Below are 22,321 nucleotides of genomic sequence, written 5' to 3' on the forward strand. Positions count from 1 at the left end.
CAAGGAGAAAGCCTTTAGAAAAGTTTGTTTTTCAATCTCCTTTTGGTTATATTTAGTCACCAAATGTATCCTGTTGTTTGACTTTTAGGAAAACATAATGATTTGGGTGAAAGTTTACCTTTTTCCACTTCTTTACGAATTGCATGACACATGAAAAATAGGACACTTCCGCCTGAAACAGCCTACATGCTCGGGGGGATCCCACGTACAAATAAATGACAGTTCGTGACAGCTTGGCCGCTGATTGTGTTGCGCGCTGACAAATGCATTTGTCCTCTCTTGCCCTGCCTCTCCTCGAACTTATGCCGAAGCACACACTCCAACACACTTCCTGCACTGCCAGCTCTCTAAGAAGAAAAGCTGTTGTCATGGCAACTGAGTGCCTCGCAGATATTCGCTGTGCATATGGTAAAGCCAAGGTGGGCACCGGCGAAAGCAGAGGTTAATACTTTTGCCTCTGGAAGAGGGGGAGCGATTAGATCTTTATTTATTTATATTTCCAGTTTGTTGATCGTCCTCAAAGTGAGCACGCAAATTTGCACTCAACGTCAGTGCAATAAAATACGACCTTAAGTGCCTACCTAAAATTAATTACTTCGTTAATTAATTAAAATTAAAAAATCTATTTCTTCCCAACCAGGATTCGGCACATTTTTGCTAAGATAGCAGTGAGTGGCATCTTCCTAATATCTTAAAATTCGTTTATTTTAGTTCACTATGACTCGATGCTGACTTTAGTTGTTTATCAGTTTGTGAAATTCTTTGAAGTTGTGTAACTTCCTCGCTTTTTTTCTTCAATTTCCCCTTCATTCGGGTAGATTTCTTTATCGGACAACTTTAAAATGCAAATGCGCAAAGTTTGCGGCTCCAGTAAAGGCAACAAAACCTTCACTGCTCTTCTTTCCTCCTCACGCATTAAGGTCAGCGGACAAAGTGTGAGAGGAAGGGGAGGGGAGACTGGCGGGGAGGCGGGGAAGAGGAGCTGATCGCTGCTGTTAAACGGAACTCCAGAGACCAGAGGATCGCCGGGACAGAGAGAGATGCCGCTGTTTACTCACTGACGGCGAGTTTTTGTCAAGTATAAGCACTTTACTGCAGTTTTTCCACAGGCGGTTCCACTGAAGCTGACCTCCTCTGGACTCTAGGTTTGTGCGCTCGGCTGCGGAGGTGACAGGCGGGACTCGTTGCTGCTGCTGCTGCTGCTGCTGGTGCTGTTCCCCGCAGAGACGGAGGTGATGGACCGAGAGGCAGACGCGGATGCGAGGAGGAAGATCCAATTTTCCGTGCCTTCCTCCGTGCCCACCCAGCTGGACCCGCGACAGGTGGAGATGGTGAGATCTGAGGGAGTGTGGCTGTAGCCTACACGGATGATGACAGTGGTTGTGGAGATGAGTGTGTGTGTGGAAGGATTGTTAAGCTCAGGCTGGGTAACTGCATCTGTACATTTTAAAAGTAAATATCTAAAACGTGCTCGCCTGCAGTTCCATCATTAATGCTTCTTCAGGGGCATCAGTGCTTAACACGGAGGCTGACAGACTGCTCTAGCAAGACTTTGCAAAACTGTGTTTTGATGTTTGTATGTTACTCTGTGGGCAGCAGGGTATGGGCAGTGCTGGAATTAAGCAGAGCTCTGCAGCTACAGATTTTTTTTGGAGTCCTTAAAGTTGATGAGATTTCTTTGCCCTTCCATCCGAATGGAGGAGGAAGAGGAGGAGGAGGCGGTGAGGGATAAAGGACCATTTGTGGCATTAAAAATTAGTTGCGCCTGAGTAATAAATCCTTTACCACACACAAGAAGCAAAATGTAGAAGGTATTACTCATACGCTCGTGGAGGTGGTGAGCATATTATGTAAAGTCAGATCCGTTATCTGTTGCTTATGCTGAATCATCCCAAAGCGAGCGCTGGTCAATGCAAACAGTGCAGGGCAGGGTGAAGAGGGAAGGTATTATGCTGTACAGTATGAGCAGAGATGTGCATATGTTATTGGTGGTGTTAAAGACAAGAGCCCATAAAGGTCACAAAGTTGCCAATGAGCTAATATTTGGACACAAAAAGCAGCAAATGACAGGCTTATCCATTCCTTGTGCAGGAGATGTTCATTTCTTCAGTCGCTCCCTTAAGGGAAGTTTCACTGGAGACCAGGTGCAGAGTAAGAAATGTTCTTTTTTTTTCCAAGTAGGAGATTTGGAAAATTTCAAATGGCATCTGTTTGGAAAGCTTGTTTCAGCCTAATAAATCAATAAGTTCTGGGCAGATATTTTCTGCTGCATCTGCTGTTTACAGCCCACTCTTGGTCTCTGGGTTTTCTGTTTGCTTGATTCATACCCTGTCCAGTACAGAAGGGATGATTTATTTGCTTTTCTAAGCAAGCCCATGCACAATGATGGCACAATTCTGAGTGATATTTTAATTTAAATACAGTCTGATGCTAATCAGTTGCTATACTCTACCTGATAGACTTGTTCACTTCTTCACTCGTTTTGTCTATAAGATGCTCTGGCAGTTTTATCAGCTCAGATCTTAGTAAGATTATGGCAATCTTCCTCCACTGATTAAATAAGACTGCAAGAAGCCAGAGTCATTATATATCAGGAGGACCCTGAAGAAGCACATTTCCTTCAAAGTAGGAGTAAGGTTACAGGGCTTCATTTTCTGTGTTTCTGAAGCCATCACGTCACCAAAGTGACCATAAGTCTGCTGGAACAGTGTGCACAAAATAATAATCCTCAGGCATCTGTTGATGAAAATAAGAGGGACGGGATCAAACTAAGGAAGTCCTGCACACACAGAGATACAAGGAAACAGTCTGAGGAGATAAATATTCACCTGCAAAAAGAGCTTTGTGATCTATAGTTTTGGAAAACTGTATCATAATCTTCGAATTTCTTCTTTCTAACTGACCAAAAATGCCCTGTGGTCATATCATGTGGAATGAGACTTGTAGGAATGCTTAAAACCACAACTCTCATCGATAACTTAACCCAACATGTAGCAAGTCCTTCTGGGAATGGGTTCCTAGCTCGAAAGACCTTGATAGCACCTCATCGGCTGAATTTCTTGATCACTTTTTAAAAAGCTAAACTAGAAATGACCGTCTTCGGCATCAGTGTACACACACATAAAAGGAAGTGATTTCAAATTCATACATACAGTAAAAGTGACACAACAACAAGTAGAAAAAGAGGAGATTCAAATCCTGTGAGGCCAGACCTCAGCAATGACTTATATTCAGCAAATTTCCTCTGTAAGGAAGTCTTGTACCCTGGCAGCGATCCTAGTAATGACTCAGGCAGTTATTTTGACAGTTTTTTTTAAGGTCCCATGAGTGAAAGAGGAGAGAGTAATAACTTTAAATCCAAAATTGCAAGAGCATAATAGGCAGTCAGAGCTGATTTTTTTAATACTTAAAAATAAATTGTGCTTACTTTGATTTTAAAAGCGTTTTGATTATAAGTTACACCTGAGCTACACCTGCGTCACATGATATTTTGGCATCATTAACAGCTCTTCCAGTGTGCCAACAGAGCACATCAGAGCTCACACAACATGCTAATTCATGTTATGGACAATATCAGCTTGCTTACCTAAATCTTTCTACTATGACAAGTAGATGAGCTGCCACCAAACAGTCTTGAGCCTCTACTGTATGCATGTGTGAGTGCAACAGCATGACTAGTTAATACGATCTGTCTTGTAATACTTCTGTTTCCGTCCAGTGGTGGAATTTGTTTCAAAAAACAAGTGGAGAGCTGCAGGAGCAGTGCTGAAGTGTATTTTTTCTTTTCTGTCCTTGAGATTTTGGTTTACTGAGGTTTTAGCCACCTTCTCTTACTGTCTTGTGAGGTCTCATCAAGAGTTTCTTGTCCTTTTGTGGTCCTTGAGAAATGCCGCCCGTCGATAGCGACTGAAACATCTAGAATAAATCAAAATAAAGGCAGGAATAAACGGAACACATTGAGCTGGAAAGGGAAAAACGGCAGAAGAAAAGAGACAAAGATAGCTGACAGAAGCCGAACAAGACACGCAAAAGGAGGAAAATCATCAGCCAAGGAGATGACTGATTAAAAAGAAAGAGATTAGCTGTGGATGACTGAGGAATGAATCAAGGGCGAGGGCAGCTCCTGCCAAGAGCACAAATAAAAAGCTCTAAAGTCTAATAGGGTCTTATTCTTACAAACCCAGCATACGCACCCCTGTTAATCATTAATGCTATTTACAGAGTGGGCTGATGGCTTAATATTGGTCTTAATATTGGTAAATCTTCAGACCTAGATGAAGTGACTGTAGCTGACAAAGGGAGGTGGTAGCAGGAGAATAAAATAAACAAGACAGTTCTAGTCTTCCAATGGGAAGTTTCTATTTTCAAGTGCATTAATTGTGTTTTCTTTCATTTGTGTGGGTTCAGCTCCTGTTCTCCACTATCCAGGCCAACGCTACACAAAAAAAACCAGGTCAAAAGTCCGAAGTCATGAGTCGTGTTGTGGTCAAATCAAGTTCTGCAAAGGATTATTCCCTGAAAAGTGTTTTGTGTACACAGTTTTATACTTTTAGTGCATGCATTTAATCATTAAGCACAGAAGTTATTTTTGCGTAAAAGGCTTTTTAGGTCACTACCCCCCACTCAGTGTTGTCATTGTTCATTTAAACATCCAGTATGACGCATTGGAGTTGAATGTTATGCAACTAAAGGTCATCTGACCTACAAAAAAAATGGGGTGTGGGATTAATGATTTACTACATGACCACTAAACTTAGAACCCATGCTGCTGCTTAAATTTGCCTTTCTAGACGTGTCTGTGTTTTGATGGTAGTGGCAACAGAAAAAGGCTTCTTATAACCCCAAAGCATCGATCAACGAGTTCCAGTAACATTTAAAACACATTACATTTCTAAGTGGATTGAAAAATATGATCAATAAGTTGACCTTTTCTGGATATTGATAAGTACAGAGTAAAGAGTTAGCTATTAAAAGGAAATGTTAGACATAATTCATTTAGAGAGGTTTCTGTTATGTTTTAAACAATAGCCCAAACTTCTTTAAAGAACTCTCCTTCTGCTTTTTGTTTTCCAAATTTTTGTCAGACCCCTCACTCAGTTTTGTGTGTTGCTATCTTTATTGTCCCTCTATCAGTATCCTAATCCTCAGCCTTAACCCTATGCTATCAGAACATGTCAGAGGGACTTTGTCCCCTGAAAAGTCGCCTCAGAAGTCTCAAAAAGCAATCAGGGGATAAAAGATAAATATCATAAAACCAACAGCTGATGTCAAAAACAAACTTTGCATTTTTTAGGGTTAAGGTTACTTCTTATCATCAATGATAACATGATAACTTGGACCTCACTGGTTTAAGACATTATTGGACCAATAAAATGCATTTTCAAAAAACGCTTTGGGTAATACAGTTTTTAAAAACCTGAAGAATAGAATATCACCTAAATAATAAGGTCCATATTATAAAATACAATGTTAAAATGATTTATTATTCTAAAATAACAAACACAATAAGCCCAGCATGTGAGGAGGAACTATGAAACATTAATTTGTTTCCAGTGAAATCAAACGTCCACTGCAGCCACACTGAGCAATCAGTGGTATTTACAGGAATTTCAGACATGCACAACAAGGATCTGATGAAAATAAAATATGTTCCCTGCAGGTGCTTGACCTTCCGACTACAGTGTTAACAAAACATAGGCCACTATGTCTGAAGAGGCTCTCAGACAGGTGCTCCAAATGTGGTTTGGTCCTTTGGCCCCACATGCCTTTTTTCCCCTCCTGAGTGCTGTGTGCACATGTTTTATGTGTTTATTGGATTGCCACACTCATATTTTCATGTTAACACATCTTTAACCTCTAATAGGATGCCCCCCCCCCCCCCCCCCCAAAAAAAAGGGGCTGCATATTTAATTCTAGTGTGTGACTCATGAATATGGATGAATGCAGTGCACAAAGGGAAGCAGAAGCTGTGAGAGTTACTCCAGAGTGAAAGCTGCCCACACATTTCAATGCCTACACTCTTCGCTGTGATTGGCTTGGCAGCCACTTGTATCTCATAACAATGTTATCACCATCACACATCACAAAATAGAGCCGGCGATGAGTATAGTGTGTGTTTTCCATAAATAACAAGTTATAAAAATAATGGTGAGAAAATGTAATCAATCTAATTACAAGTAAAAATTCTATGAAAGGACACAATAAGGATCCTAACAGTGTTATATTATTGGATTTTTGCTGTTTCTATAAAATAAATTCTTAATTGTGCCTACTTTATTTAGTGTGGAGCAGATTTGTAAATATGGTATTTTCAATCAGTAATTTATTTACCCAGGTGTTATGTATTTTGCTTTTGGAACTTTGAAACCTGGAAATGACCTTAACAACTCTGCTTTAAAATCTTAATCTGAAAACTATCCAGAAATAGTGCATGAAAAAGTACATTATTTCACTTTGAAATGTTATGGGAAAGTAAAATATAAACTGAAGGTCCAAGAATACAAGAGCATTACTAATACAATGTATTCACGTGTCACAGGAGGTGACGAATACAGCAAAATTTTGCCCCGTGGCCTCAAATTGCATCTTTTTGAACCAAATTAAAAGTTAGAGAGTTCATTTACAAGTCATATTACTGACAGGCTTAGTTTTGTAATGCCCAACTATCAGAGGAATGTGACAGGTCGGGATATGCTGTAGATAAACACTCATCGGACACTTGCTAGTACTGAGTTGGGCCCTCTTATACCTTCAGAAATGCCTTCATTTTTCATTGAATAGACCCTACAAGGTGCTGGAAAATACATGTGGTCATAAAGGGACAGACATACTCAGCAACAACACAGAGGCGGTGGCGTTTGAACAATACTCAGTTGGTACTAAGGTGCCCAAAGTGCGCCAAGAAAATATTCCCACACCATTACACTCCAGCAGTGTCATGACTGCTGTGGCAGGTAGGAAGTGGGCCCAAATGCAGGACTCAAACACAAAAAGGTAAACTTAGAAAAGAAAAAATGTTGCTGCTGCTAAAATTAAGGCTGACCAGATCAGGCTACATTTTTCCAAACTCCTGTTGTCCAATTTTGTTGAGCCTGTGCAAACTGTAGCCTCAGTTTCCTGCTCTTAGCTGACAGGAGTGGCACCTGGTGTGGTCTGCTGCTGCAGCCAATCTGCTTCAAGGTTCAACATGTTCTTCTTCTGCTCTTCAATGCTGCCTTGGTTGTAGCAAGTTTTCATTTGAGTTACTGCTGCATTCCTTTCAGCTCAAAGCAGTCTGACTATTCCACTCTGACCTCTGACATTAACAAGGCATATTTTCTTTTCATAGTCTCTGTAAACTCTAGTTAAACTTAACTCTAGTTACTTAAATCATCTTTCTTCAAGAAATGTAAAGAAATGCTTGAACTTTATTTACGTATGTTTTTATGCATAAATGCACTGTCATGTGATTGGCTGATTAAATATTTGCATTAACTAGCAGTTGAACAGGTGTGCCTAACAATTTGGCAGTTGGGTGTATATTTAATGTTTTGTGTGTTTTGTGGTTACTTTGACTCTCCCTGCTTCACACATATAAGACAAGGAGATGAAGAAGTACCGGCTGCTTTGTATGATGGAGACATACTGTAAACATGTTACAAAAGAACTGTGATTTCATCCAAGCGATAGGAACTTGTAGCAGAAAAGGAAATAAATTTAAATAATCCTTATTTAGATTTATTTATAATTTAAATAATCCTTCTGCCTTCTATCATAAAACGTAATCCTCATTCACAAACAAGCTGGACAGTCTCTTGAATGTTGTTGCATAATGATATGCATTTATTTTTTTAATGCATCTAACTTTCAAAGAACAAGTCCTCTGCATACATGCCATAAACCACAGTTTAGAATAAATGAATGCTGATTATTGAAGCAGTGAAGCCCTAAAGAAAAAAACCTCTTGTATCTCTCTCTTCTGCAGATTCGTCGTCGGAGGCCGACACCTGCCACGCTGTTCAGATTGACGGACCCACCATCACCAGAAGAAGACAGCAGCCCACATCAGGTAGATATGCATGTGAATTATACAAGTTAAAGATCCAGCAGTAAAAGGTTTGAATCAAATTTCAACGATACAGTAGTCATAAGTTCCAAAAGACCACAGTACAATGCAATCATGGCCTCTGAAATAATTGGAAATGTGGTGTTTCGACTTTCTATGTGCATTGTGAATGTCTCTTTAGTTTTTTTTTGTTATCATTAAGCCCACATTTTGCTATTTAAGTCAAAGTTTCAGGTTATTATGTCAAAATTTCCAGATAGGTATCTCAAACATTTCTCTTCCCAACTCAAACGTCTGAGAAAAGAAGTAGAGACTAAAAAAATAACTTTAATTTCCAAGTTATTAAATTGAAATAATAACTTGAAATTTTGACTTATTGATGATGAAATTTTTTTTTTCTGTTTTGAAACCAGCTTCTACATTTTCAAGCTGTTTCTAAAACAGCTGCAGAAAAGCTTTCATAGGAAATGTCAAATTCGATTATTTACATTATGTACATTACAGTGACAACTAATTCTGCATCTTCACTTAATAACGCAACAAATATGTGAATAAGTGATGGCATTTTTATTTATGCTTTACTCCATAATTACCTGTTACAAGTATGAAAGTGCTTTTACGTTTTGTTTTATCTTTTCATTGACTTTTGCTGACAAACCTGCACATTGTGCATTACTGCCTTTCTGCTCTAATCCTTGCAACTGGAAAGGAGCGATTATTAGATTTCTTATATTGTATCATTTGTTTGAGGCAACAATAAGACAAAAAAGTGTTGCGTACACTTTTAGCTGTAAACCCTGGTTTGCATTTTTTATTTCAGCAGTGGGTTCTTGGGGAAAATGGAGCTTTGAAAGCCAAACTGGTTCACATGTCAACCTACCAGCCGCCATCTCTTAAAGGTAAATGAACCCTGACTCGAATCATTTTGTGTGTGTTTTTCCCTTGTACCCACACACTGGTTTTTCTTGTTTATATAACAAATGACACCAAATGAAAGAATTTGGGAGACCTAATTCTGCTGTGGCAACCACCATGTGGTCTCTATCTGTCTGGACTACGCACATTTCCACAACCACAATGAGAGTGTGTGTGTGTGCATGCGTGTGTCATGTAAGATTAGGAGCAGTGGCAGCTGTGAGTCTGTTCTGGATCATCCTGGATTATAGAATGGCTGCACAGCTGTAACACGGTCTCACCCACTCGCTGGCACATGCACACACACTATCAGATGCAACCAGAGTCACACAGACTTAAATACACACAAAAAAACCAACTCTGTTGTTATAAATATCTATACAACAGACGTTTTTATGCGTCTTCTTTTTTGTGCAAATTGTGGCTTTGGCACCTGCAGACATGACAGTTGCCACTCATAATATTAACTGGGTTTTGCTCGTTTTATTTGAGTGATGTTTGCATTTATAATTTTATATAACAAAAAAATTTTCCTTTCATAAGACATGCATGTATATTTTAAAATTGAAAATCCACATTAAAAAAATGTAACAAAATTTTAAGATTGATTTTTACTTTATTTGAATAGCTCAAAAGCTTCATGAGTTTGTTATATTCTCATTGCTTCATAGAACATTATTTATCTTCACCTTGGCATTAACTTGTTGTCTCTATATGCAGATGACATAGTCCTTTCCTGTGGATATTGATCATTAGATAAATGACCAGACAGGCGATTAGAAACCTAACTCCAAAATGATTATACTAACCCGTATAAAAAAAATTAAAAACAATTCTGACCTTTGCAGAAAATAGTTGAAATGACCTAATTCAGTGATGCTGAGTTTAAATAATAAATCTTTTTTGTCACCTTTTTTCACATTTGGTCCATTTGTGCTAATTGTATCTCTGCTTCTCCAAAACATTTTGCAAATTTTCATATGTTTCTTTTAACAAGACATAATAGCCATTTGGCTAATGTGTCCTATAATGTGCACTAGGACACATTATAGGTCCTGTTTCGAGCTGTCAATGAATAACCTCCACTCATCTGCATTGTACTTATAACACATTGCACCCAGTGGTCAGCCAGCAATGGTAGCGTGGCCGAGCGGTCTAAGGCGCTGGATTAAGGCTCCAGTCTCTTCGGGGGCGTGGGTTCGAATCCCACTGCTGCCAATGCACATTTTCCAGAATTTCTCATACAAGGGCTATTCTATTTTCTCATACATTTGCAATAAAGGGCTATTCTATTTCTATCTAAAGAACATTTCAAAGAATCGATTAGGATCCTTTTCATGATTCTTATTAAAAGAAAAAGCATAGACACAAAAAACTCAAGTGCGTCCTTTGGCATATCCGAATCTCTTACTAAGTCATTAAACTCTGGCTTAGTGAATAACTGGAGGACAAATGAACTACTGGATAATGGATCTTCAAAGTCTGAATCTGCATCTGGAGACAAAACATCATCAGATCTTCTTCCTCATCAACTAACCCAATAAAAATCAGAGAGGGTATTTCATTTAAACATGGTACAGGTCTTATTGTAGATGGGAGGTTAGGGCAACTGATAGATGATTTAGTTTTGGAAGTTCATCCAGAAATATTAACTAAACAGTGGTAGTCATCAAAATGACTCTGTGACTCCCTATATACCACTGGAATACCAAAAACCCAGCCTCTTCCCCTTAGTAGAATTACAACACACACCCTGCTCAACTAAATGAGGTCCACATGGCTGGTTCTGTTCACCCAGTTTCATACCAAAATAACCAAAGGATCCTGTTATAGCGGTAATAGAGCAAAGGGGATATCATTTGTTAAGTCAATCAATCAAAGCCAAAATTAGTAAAGAGCAAGTGTTAGATTTCACACGCATTGCACACAGTTGATGTGTAACATTACAACTCTAGATATACAAATCCAAACACAATAATCTCTTTTATCAACCTATTCTTTGTCCTCTAGAGGACAATGGACAGATGATTGGAAAATTTGGTATTTTTGTTAGTAAAATGTTTGCAGTGTAACTTCATTCATCATAACTGATTTGTATTTTCAGCTGTCCAGAAGATGGCACAGGCCCATTTGTCCTCACTTGACATGAAGTCTGTAGACACAGAGTCCTCTTCAGGGGAAGAAGAGGAGCAACATGATGAGGAAAGGCAGCAGAAAGCCTCAGGTGGGTAAGCTAGGATAGGCTTTCCCATTTTTGGATTTTTGCTGGCAACTATACCAAGTATGGACATTTACACTTTGGAAATTTCTTTTCATGTTGGATCTAAAAGAAGAAAGCAAGGCACAGAGGGATCAGCGTGGTCTCCTGGACAGTCTGACAGAAGGTCATCGCAACAAAGACAAAGAGGATGCCAAAGAAAGAGAGGAAGGAAATGCAGAATGACAAATGAAGAGAGCCCTGATCGAGACAGTTTTATGATGAATCAATATGCATAGCACATGTGTGTGCCGTACATATGCGTGTATGGATATGTGTATGAGTGTGTATTAATTGGGTCTGTGGGTTTGTGGAAACATACAGTGTAAAAGAGGAATGTGGAGAAAAAAGAGAAACACAACAGAGATTATATGATGAAGGTCAGAATATCATTGAGCTGACAGAGGAAATCTTTAGCTGGAGACTTGTGAAGGAAACTGTGTCGCCGTCAGCCAAAGAAACGAGGGCTAAATTCCAATCAGCCAAGGACGCTGCACAAGAAATATAAGAATAGCTAAGAACTCTCGTATTTTCACAAAGCATTCATTAGTTCAAAAAGGTGTTTTGTTTTTGTTTTGTTTTATTCACTTTGAAGGTCTGGGAATACTGTGAGACATCTGAGTTTGAAGAATTAGAATTTAAATAGGCTTTGTTGACATCATGTAAAAGGGGCATGAGCTGAAGTGACACGGGTGCTAAATTTACAGTTCACGTCCGATTAGAAGCAAAAGAAGTACATAAAGAAATCAAATGCCAAATGTCACAGTGGGTAATGAAGATACATCTGCAGCTAATGTGTGTGTTGTACAAATGCACAAGATTATATTTTGTACGTAGTATCAGTGCAGACAGTAACAGACTGCAGTGCGATGACCATAGCCAGTTTCAACTGGAATTTAGCTCAGAAACTGTGACACTGCTTTCAGAGTTATGTCCATCTCTGAAGTTTGCTTTCCTCAGTCTTTCAGACATTTGTCTGCAAGGTCAAGAAATCAAAAGACGGAGGATTACAGACGAATTCAGCGCAGTCACAGTAGACCAGATTATATCCTAACAGATGAATCCAACTAATCACGAGGCTAGATATTTTAAACTGGGGTTTTTTGTTTTTTTGTAACATGGAGATTAGCGGACATGATATGTTTGGGATGCCACACATGTTAGCTTGATAGTGAAATAAAATCTACCTGATTTTCAGAAACATCACATATGAAGGTTCATTCATGACCCTGTACATAAACACTGTTTCGTGCCGGTTGATAATAAATCATTTATGAGGCTGTTGGTGTTTGTGTATTTGTATGCCTAATGCTTCTTTTCCTTGAAAGACATATTTCATTTGATTTTTATTCAAACCAAACCATGTCACCATATTTAGGCCATATGTAGCTTAAGCTCAAACTTTTTTTTTTATGTTTGTGGGATTTAACCAAGAGTATTTGTGTTCTTTATCAGTGCACACTCACCTGCCAGTTTATTGCGTTCACCTGCTCAACTGCTTATTAATGCAAATATCTGACTAGCCAATCACAATGCAGTAACTAAATACATTTAGGCATGTAGACATAATCGCGAAGACCTGCTGAAGTTCAAACTGAGCATCAGAATGAGGAGGAAAGATGGTTGACTATAAGTGAATCTGGATATTTCATAAACTGCTGATCTACTGGAACTGTCCCATGCAACCATCTCAAGAGGATACAGTCATGGTCTGAAAGAGAGAAAATATTCACTGACCTGCAGCTCTGGGTGAAAATGCCTTGTTGTTGTCAAACAAAGTTTACAGAAGAACATCACTGAGTGCACAACAGGTTAAAATTTGAATCAGATGGTTTACAGCAGCAGAAGACCACACCTGTGCTGTTACTGTCGGCTAAGAACAAGAAACTGAGGCAAAAATTTGCTCACCATGGAAAAATGCTGTCTGATCTGATGAGTACTGATTTTTCAGAATCTAGTGTAAACAAGCCTGTATCCAACCTGTTGATGGTTCAGGCTGGTGTGGTGGTGTAATAGTATGGGTAATATTTCTTGCCACACTTCAGGCCACTTTAGTATCAATGAATCCTTGTTTAAAGCCAGAGCCTCAATAATGTTTTTGACTATATCCATCCTTTTCTGTGTACCCACAGTGTACCCATCATCTGGCTCCTTTCAGTAGGATAACGTGTCATGTCACAAAGCTCAAATATTCCAAGCCTGGTTTGTTGGCATGACAATGAGTTTCCTGTACTAAAATAATCTCGACAGTCACCAGATGTGGGAGGAAAAGTGGTACCGACTACATAGAGCCCCAGTAGTAGAAGAGAGCGTGTAAACCCAGAATGAAAAGCTTTTTCTTGCAATTTTTTGCCCCTAATAAATATGTGCTACAATTAAATTGCTTGAATAAATTAGTTGGGTGAATGAACTTTGATTCCTCAAACGTTCATCACTTACAAACAAGCTGAAGGAAGCCAGCTCTTTCAAAACAGATGTGACCAGACCATAACTAATGGGTTAAGAATGGTTTGGCTATTAGCAGTTGTTAAAAACAACTTAACTCCAGGAAACTCAAGGTCCTTAATTCCAGGAACAGCCAAAAAGTGAAGCAGTGGGAGCTTGTGTTCTCATCTATATCGAGTGCAGTCTCAACCAAAAGCTTAGCACTACGCTTTACTGTATGTTGGACCGCCAGTTCTTAACTGTGAGTTATTTTAAGGAAGCCACCGTGTTTCATGCTGATAAAACAGCATTTTAAAATACTAAAATGACACTTCTTATGAATGAAAAGAAAAGAAAAGGTTGTAGGTAGTCAGTTATATCTTCTAATCGCCACGGTATCATTTATTAAACTTCAAATAGTTCTAATTAAAAACCATGGGGCAGCATTACAGCGCAGCAGATCCCTGCATAATATTTCAAAAGTGGATAAATGTACCAAAATGTGCATATTTGTCCCTTTTTGATTTATATGCTTTTGACTTTTAACACATTCTGGTTTGTCTTTATTATTCAGTGGTGGAGAGTAATTCTAATTTCTGCTTTATTGTCTAGCATTTTTCACTCTATAGTCCTAAGAGGTATAAAAGTGGAGAGACATCCTCCTTTTTTATAGTGAGTATAACTTCCTACCATCAGGACAAATGTATGGGGTTCCACCTCTGCAAACTTCTTGTGCCAGAAGTTTTTTATGCTTTGCAGTGTAATTGTTGAATAAATCCAGGTGTAACGTCGAGAGTGTCATTTGCACATAGCTGTGCTTTGATTCTGGGTGATGTTTCAGGCCCATCTTGTTAATATCTGTGATGTTTGTAACTGTGACATCTTTATTGTTGTGGTTCTGTTTATCTGAAAGCTGCCCAAAGGGGCAAATTGAATTTCTGGATTATAAATGTTACTGCTACTACATGTATATGGCATCACTAACATTTGTGTTGTGATAACATTTAAAACAAGGGTATCAAACTTAAGGCCGGGGCCCAGATTTTTTGACTTTTAAGTGTATTTTCATAAAATTAATTACTATTATTAGTTGCTCTCAACTAAGGTACCTCTAATTTAGTGTTTCATAAACACAAATAAGTTTGGACACTTATTTTGTTGCTGATAGTGACAGTGTGACGCAAACAACAGAATTTGCTGAGAAACAAGGGTTGAAGATGGAGATTTCAAACTGTCAAACTGTGCATATCCTAGATTATTATTAAATGTGGTGTATAGGGCCCAGAGTTCTGTGTTAGGTCCTGTGCACATCTCTGAAGAATGTTTCCAGCATCCTGTTGAATCTTTACTATGACAAATTAAAACAGTTCTCAAGGCAAAATGAACATGTGAGTGTAATACGTATTACCCAAGGCAACAAGTTAGTTTTGTTAAGCTTTTTTTAATGTTAGGGGAACACAAAATAAGCTATTAATAGTGTCTTTACACATTGTAATTAATTTAGAGTACAATTAGTAACCGTTTTGCAGCAATAATAATAATAATAATAATAATAATAATAATAATAATAACAACAACAATGATATCTCTTTACTAAAGAGATGTGTTAAGGCCTGTGATGAGATTTGAGGAGCAACTCAAGATGATCAAGTAGCGACACCTTGTGTTCAATCCTTCTAATTACACAAAGACGTTTCTAGATGGCAATATAAAATGATTCCCTAAAATAGCACATAGTACCAAGAAAAATAAATAAGCATTGCATTTTTATTCATACAATCAAAAATCATCTCAACCTTTTGAATAATTAGCAGCTGAACGAAGATAAGCACATGCTGTTTACATACGGCTGGGTAATTCCTGTGGGGATTTTATGTGATATGCCTACTGTAGGACTAATGTTTACATTCTTGATGCTGTAGAAACTGCAGGAGGTGGCTGCCTTTACTAAACCAATAAGTGCTTCTGCAGCAAAATAGTCTCTCATTTACTTTCCCTCTTAGAAAGACAGAAGGAGGTCCAGAGTAACATGATGAAAATGCGACAAAATGTGGTGGAATAAAGTGAAACATGTCATTCGTGTGGAAACTGGAATACCTTAAAATGACTAAAGCACAGGCTCTAACTCAAAACAGAAATATGTGTGCATTTTATTCTCAGCATTATCAGCAATCCACTTTCTAAATAACTGCTAAACATTTACCCAGGCTTAATCTATATTATTTCCGTCTGAATAGTGACTTATTTAATTTCTTCTTTGAGATTTTTTTTATCTGCCTTCTTTGCTTTTCTCTCACTTGTTTACTTTCTCCCTTGTTAATCCTTCTTTGCCTTTACAAAAAACACTCCAGTCACATCATCAACCCCCACCCTCATATCCTGAGTCAGTGTATAAACCTCCAGTCGGATCAGAGTGTATCCACTCTCCTTCAAACTAGTACAGACCTGGGCCTCATTCAGCGGGACCACTGGGATCCTCACCCCAGGCCCCGCAAAATAATAACTCTCCCCGAGGGCTCCGATGAGCATGAGGTGACCACCAGGGCGCAGGAGCTTCCCGATATGGCCAAGGGCCCTGGTGAAGGCAGCGAGGTCAGGGCTGACACTCTCCAGGCAGAAGCAGGACACCAGACAGTCGGCCCCTGCCAAAGGAAGGGCGTCAGGAGCCAGGGGCTGAGAGCAGTGCACGTCAATGGGGAGGATGTCCGCGACGACCTGACGTAACTTTGCAGCTTTCTCAGTCCACGCTGAGGGCCTGTTTGAGTGAATCATCAAACTGTATAAAACAGCTCTTTCAGACTGGCACCATATTCTAATCAGTGCATGATTTTTTTATCATTATCATTAAACTGGCAAGTATTTTATTCTAACTTAGACACTTTTTTCTTGTCTTATTATTAAGAAGAACGCTCCATGATAGAACCCAAAATAAATTGTTATGACACAGAAGGCAACTTCATTCTGAGGACTGTGCAAGAAAAGAGTGTTGCTTCAAGAAAATCAACAAGAAAGAGGAAAATATGTGATCTTGTTTTTCTTTCTCTCTGTCTTTGGTTAGCCATACAAAATACCAGGTATCTAACGTTCACTGAATCTTAGTAACCATCATTTTAAGCTGTACCAAGTCTTTAGCTATAGTTCAAAGTGATCTTTTCCATACCATCGTCCCTCCAGTTTGCAGACGTGCTGTAGGTATGGTGTCCAGTCAAGACTGCATTGTCCCTCATCCTGCAGCCAGCGCCTCAGCTCCTGCCGGTTCACCTCCAGGAAGTCTGTCAGGAGCACTTTACTAAAAACCTCACAGCCACTCATCACCTGGTACAAGGTGGGACCTGAACCTATGTCCACGAGGAGCTCACCACTCATATCACCTGGGAAGAGGGGAGAAAAAAAGAGCAAAGTGAGATCATGAAGGAAAGTTTTCTTGGTTAAAACATTATCTTATTAGATGTAAAGATCCTGACACTGAATCACTCAGTAAAATAAAAGTGATCATTCATTAAGTAACCTTATAGGAAAAGAAAAAGAGGTTTAGTTGCCTTTTTAAAAATTATTATTTTTATTAGGGACAAGCTCTTCAGCAGTGCTTGGACCCACCCAAGGCTCTATTTGTTTTCTGCTACAAACTAGGATTAATGTGCAATAATAACAGTGTGCAATACACATACACTTATTCTTCTTAATATACTGTGTTGTGTTGTTTGTTGCGTTGTGATCTGTCATATCGTGTCGTGTTGTGTTATATGTAGTGCCGACGTAGGACAGTTTTCCAATTTCATTGTACTACTGTACTATGTATGACTGTGCAATGACAATAAAGAGTTATCTTATCTTATCTTAGGAGAAGGAAAAATGGGGAGATGAAGAAGCAAATGAGTGATGAAGCAAATTTTTATTGCATTTCAGAAACAAAATACGCCAGAACCTCCTTACCTTCAGTAAAAGCTCTGTGCAGGCATGCCAGTTTCCACGGCACAATACTGTCTTTTCTTGTGAAGTCAGCCCGTGGTGGAGTGTAGTTGTACTGTAGATACGCAGCAGGATCAAATCTCCGGTAGCAGGCTTTCATGGCTGCCACTCCATTCTCTCTTCCTTTTTCTTCCATCATCCTGCTTTCTCTGCTGCGATACCTTGCACGTCTGTTTTGGCTGGTCAGTCTTCAGGTAAGCTGCTGAGACCCCTTGAGCTGAATTATATACTTGTGTCTGTGTGTCTCTGTGTGGGTGTATCTGTGGTATTATGCGTGTGCTTTTGCTTTGGGCTACTCTGAGTTTCATGGACAGAGATAGAGATCCTCTTTTTTTAGTCGATGCTGCCTGATAGCATTTGTTCTGTTCACTTTCCCTGCCCTAAGGCACTGATACCATCAGATCAGGGGGCTTCCTCCAACACTAGACCCAATAATGGACTCCTCATATGGCTTTTAGCTCCTTCACCCACCTTTCAAAAGCCTCTCATATCTACACAATCATTCCAAAGGGCCTTTTGGAGTTAAATGGCACTGAGCAGGTTTGTTCTTAGGCAACCCCTTTCGAAAATACAAACAGGTCTGTCTCAAAGACAAACAAGTTTGTCTCTGTCTTCGTTGGCCATTTCGCTTTGTGATTTTTGTACTGAGCTGCAGAGATAAGAAATATCAAGTGGTTGCAAAGTAAAGGCGGGGAAGACTGCCTCTTTACGTATGCCTCACATAGGAAGTCAAAGATTTAAAAAGAAGTTTGAAACTTGTAAAGTCTTTCACTGACACTCACAAAAAAAGGAGAATGCAAAGATTGTTGTCTTGCTAACAATCTTAGCAAGACAAACAATCTTACGGTTTTTAAAATAAAGCTTTAAAAACTATAATTACAATATAATATATATATAATATAAATATAATTACAATGCTCTTGAAATATTTTTATATATACACTCAAACAGAAAATCTTTCTCTTGCTCACCTCAAAGCATTCCTCTGTCCCCTGAGTGTCCACAGACATTTCACACTCTGGAGACTGTAACACACATTGAGACAATTTGGATTGTTATTAGTTCAAAATATGTAAATAGTTGTGAAGCTCTGCTATTATCGTTAGGTTGAGTCTAACACATGTAAGAGCCCCATTTTAATAAAGCTAATTAGGTTTGTGGGTATTAATCAGCAGTGTAATGAAAGATTTATTTAATAAATACTTTGCAATTTAATCCTTTAAATTTAAATTCATTAGAATATGTAAATGGTTGATTATGACTGAGAAAAGAAAGAAAATACTGATACTGTCTGAAAAGAAAACGACAAAGACAGATGCATTCAACATTTATCTGTGATCAGCATTGTTTAAGACAAACAACAATCACAATGTATAAAATCCAGGTGAAATTCCAGTACCAACCAGAAAAAACAATGCAAAGGTATCAGATGCATCAGGGCTGCTAAATCACACACAATCCACAACAATATAAAAACCACCGGGACTGGAAATATAAAAATATGTTTCCACTAAAGTTATCAGACATAATAATATATAAAATGCACATTAAACATTCTGTAACTAAGTTTCTACTACTTAAAAAAATAAACAAATACTCTGAAAACAGATATCAATGGGAGAGAAAATCCTGCTGGATATGTACAGGGAGTGCAGAATTATTAGGCAAGTTGTATTTTTGAGGAATAATTTTATTATTGAACAACAACCATGTTCTCAATGAACCCAGAAAACTCATTAATACCAAAGCTAAATGTTTTTGGAAGTAGTTTTTAGTTTGTTTTTAGTTTTAGCTATTTTAGGGAGATATCTGTGTGTGCAGGTGACTATTACTGTGCATAATTATTAGGCAACTTAACAAAAAACAAATATATACCCATTTCAATGATTTATTTTTACCAGTGACACCAATATAACATCTCCACATTCACAAATATACATTTCTGACATTCAAAAACAAAACAAAAACAAATCAGCGACCAATATAGCCACCTTTCTTTGCAAGGACACTCAAAAGCCTGCCATCCATGGATTCTGTCAGTGTTTTGATCTGTTCACCATCAACATTGCGTGCAGCAGCAACCACAGCCTCCCAGACACTGTTCAGAGAGGTGTACTGTTTTCCCTCCTTGTAAATCTCACATTTGATGATGGACCACAGGTTCTCAATGGGTTCAGATCAGGTGAACAAGGTGGCCATGTCATTAGTTTTTCTTCTTTTATACCCTTTCTTGCCAGCCACGCTGTGGAGTACTTGGACGTGTGTGATGGAGCATTGTCCTGCATGAAAATCATGTTTTTCTTGAAGGATGCAGACTTCTTCCTGTACCACTGCTTGAAGAAGGTGTCTTCCAGAAACTGGCAGTAGGACTGGGAGTTGAGCTCGACTCCATCCTCAACCCGAAAAGGCCCCACAAGCTCATCTTTGATGATACCAGCCCAAACCAGTACTCCACCTCCACCTTGCTGGCGTCTGAGTTGGACTGGAGCTCTCTGGCCTTTACCAATCCAGCCACGGGCCCATCCATCTGGCCCATCAAGACTCACTCGCATTTCATCAGTCCATAAAACCTTAGAAAAACCAGTCTTGAGATATTTCTTGGCTCAGTCTTGACGTTTCAGCTTGTGTGTCTTGTTCAGTGGTGGTCGTCTTTCAGCCTTTCTTACCTTGGCCATGTCTCTGAGTATTGCACACCTTGTGCTTTTGGGCACTCCAGTGATGTTGCAGCTCTGAAATATGGCCAAACTGGTGGCAAGTGGCATCTTGGCAGCTGCACGCTTGACTTTTCTCAGTTCATGGGCAGTTATTTGGCGCCTTGGTTTTTCCACACGCTTCTTGCGACCCTGTTGACTATTTTGAATGAAATGCTTGATTGTTCGATGATCACACTTCAGAAGCTTTGCAATTTTGAGACTGCTGCATCCCTCTGCAAGATATCTCACTATTTTTGACTTTTCTGAGCCTGTCAAGTCCTTCTTTTGACCCATTTTGCCAAAGGAAAGAACGTTGCCTAATAATTATGCACACCTGATATAGGGTGTTGATGTCATTAGACCACACCCCTTCTCATTACAGAGATGCACATCACCTGATATGCTTAATTGGTAGTAGGCTTTCGAGCCTATACAGCTTGGAGTAAGACAACTTGCATGAAGAGGATGATGTGGACAAAATACTCATTTGCCTAATAATTCTGCACTCCCTGTATGTACTGGTATGACTGGGTAATGTGTTAAGACATTTTAAGGAAATGAAAATGATCATCCTACAGTGGCTAAGTTAAAAGATAGCTTGAAAACCAAAGTGAAAAAAAAAGATGTACCAGGCTTTTTTTATGCCAAAGTTTCAGCAGCAATCAAAAATGGTTTACAGTTTGTTTGTCGTCTAGATGTTTATTTGCATGTCTGACACTCCTGGATGGTCTGAGGTGCAACCTGTTGGGGTCAGACAGACGGAAACATAAAGTTGATGCTACACTGATCACTGATTAAAATGTGTTCTTTAATTTTTTTTGACCAGTGTTTATTCCCTAACACCACTGTATATGTCTGTATAAGTTTTGGAGGAGAGGGTCTTATTGCTTTGTATTCTGAACATGACAAGATTCAACCATATCAGTGTGCACTTTTACTCAGGCTATACTCAATGTTTAGAGGTAAATGTGAATATCGGTACACTGCTCACAGTTCAAATAAAAACACGTTGATGTTATGCAGGTATAATGTGCAGTCTGCTCAGAACTATTAAATATTTCACGATGCTAACACTTCTAACAAGAACTGAAGACAAAGTACACCTGAGGTTGATATACCCTAGTAGTTATCAAGAGGGCGACGTGAATGTGTATGTCCTAATAATTCCATGAAATCGTTGTGGAGAACACAAAAATAGTTAAAAAAGAGTTAAAAAGAGCCAAAAATAAACAGAATTAAAATGTTGCACCACCCACTCGCACAGACATGTTTGTGGATTAGTGCAGGCAGGAGTACGGTAAGGGTCAGTTCCTTCCCCTGAGTCAGATAGACAGATAATAGAGCAAAGGAGAGGAGGAACATGGAAGAACAGATAAAAGGGATAAAACAGACAACAGAGAAAAGAACAGGTCAGGTATAATGGAATAATACACACTTAGCCAGAACAACAGGAGTCAATTTAGTTATCTATAGTCCCAGGGGCAGTGGGGGTTCAACAGTGTGAGTCAAGTCTCCTCTGGGTTACTCTATTTTGTTGAAGCACAATAGTGTAATTACAAAAATACAAAAGCAAAATAAATTCATGTTTTGATATTTTTTTAACTATATGGAGTAACTGAAATATAGGTGACAAGGTAATTATAGAAGTGCAGGACATGATTTCAGCATCCACCACTTCCAGTTACTTTTAAATTGACTAAATGAGAATAATACAGGACGCATTTAATGAAAAATATTTTCGTTTCAAACTGCGGTGGCCCTCTGTATCATTACAAGTCCTAATGTGAGGTTATGGGTTGGAAAAGCATTTAGAATATATAGATTCCTTAAGTCACCATCAACACACAAGTCAGGATTTTTATTAAACAACACAATTTATTTTTGATGATCTATCTTTTGTTTTACTAGAAACTCTTACCTATTCATCACCCCTTACCTCTGGTGCTCCTCCACCAATGTCACTGGAGTAGAGCACTGTCAGTATTACAGTAGTGACTAACAGCATTGTACGACAGCATG

General features: G+C 38.8%; 2 protein-coding genes and 1 non-coding gene across 3 annotated transcripts; 2 read left to right on the top strand and 1 right to left on the bottom strand.

Annotated features, from left to right (window-relative positions):
* Window positions 1–368: 368 nt before the first annotated feature.
* Window positions 369–12,492, top strand: LOC146663689 (uncharacterized). The gene is made up of 7 exons (XM_085417326.1): window positions 369–441; window positions 921–1,063; window positions 1,146–1,331; window positions 7,964–8,047; window positions 8,865–8,943; window positions 11,064–11,183; window positions 11,290–12,492. Exons 1-7 carry the CDS (start codon window positions 369–371, stop codon window positions 11,400–11,402), a joined length of 798 nt encoding a protein of 265 aa, XP_085273452.1. The 3' UTR covers window positions 11,403–12,492.
* On the top strand, window positions 10,096–10,177 carry trnal-aag (transfer RNA leucine (anticodon AAG)). Its single transcript has one exon. It is a non-coding gene; the product is annotated as a tRNA-Leu (tRNA).
* Window positions 12,493–15,095: 2,603 nt separating the features above from the next.
* Window positions 15,096–17,825, bottom strand: pnmt (phenylethanolamine N-methyltransferase). The gene is made up of 3 exons (XM_085415301.1): window positions 17,574–17,825; window positions 16,801–17,011; window positions 15,096–16,395 (listed from the first exon to the last, which is right to left on the bottom strand). Exons 1-3 carry the CDS (start codon window positions 17,746–17,748, stop codon window positions 15,957–15,959), a joined length of 825 nt encoding a protein of 274 aa, XP_085271427.1. The 5' UTR covers window positions 17,749–17,825; the 3' UTR covers window positions 15,096–15,956.
* Between the last annotated feature and the right edge of the window lie 4,496 nt (window positions 17,826–22,321).

Source organism: Rhamphochromis longiceps, linkage group LG8 (genome assembly GCF_057381845.1).
Source record: "Rhamphochromis longiceps isolate RC_006_pf linkage group LG8, R_longiceps_female_GT1.1, whole genome shotgun sequence".
NCBI classification, from domain to species: domain Eukaryota; kingdom Metazoa; phylum Chordata; class Actinopteri; order Cichliformes; family Cichlidae; genus Rhamphochromis; species Rhamphochromis longiceps.

What these genes read in the sequence shown, in the direction of transcription:
- LOC146663689 (XM_085417326.1), top strand. Translation starts at nt 369, where the DNA reads ATGGCAACTGAGTGCCTCGCAGATATTCGCTGTGCATATGGTAAAGCC. An exon ending in CCGCTGTTTACTCACTGACG is followed by an intron (nt 1,064 to 1,145) that starts GCGAGTTTTTGT and finishes TCTGGACTCTAG; the next exon opens with GTTTGTGCGCTCGGCTGCGG. An exon ending in ACCCGCGACAGGTGGAGATG is followed by an intron (nt 1,332 to 7,963) that starts GTGAGATCTGAG and finishes TCTCTTCTGCAG; the next exon opens with ATTCGTCGTCGGAGGCCGAC.
- pnmt (XM_085415301.1), bottom strand. Translation starts at nt 17,748, where the DNA reads ATGATGGAAGAAAAAGGAAGAGAGAATGGAGTGGCAGCCATGAAAGCC. An exon ending in GCACAGAGCTTTTACTGAAG is followed by an intron (nt 17,012 to 17,573) that starts GTAAGGAGGTTC and finishes CCCTCTTCCCAG; the next exon opens with GTGATATGAGTGGTGAGCTC. An exon ending in TGCAAACTGGAGGGACGATG is followed by an intron (nt 16,396 to 16,800) that starts GTATGGAAAAGA and finishes TCACTCAAACAG; the next exon opens with GCCCTCAGCGTGGACTGAGA.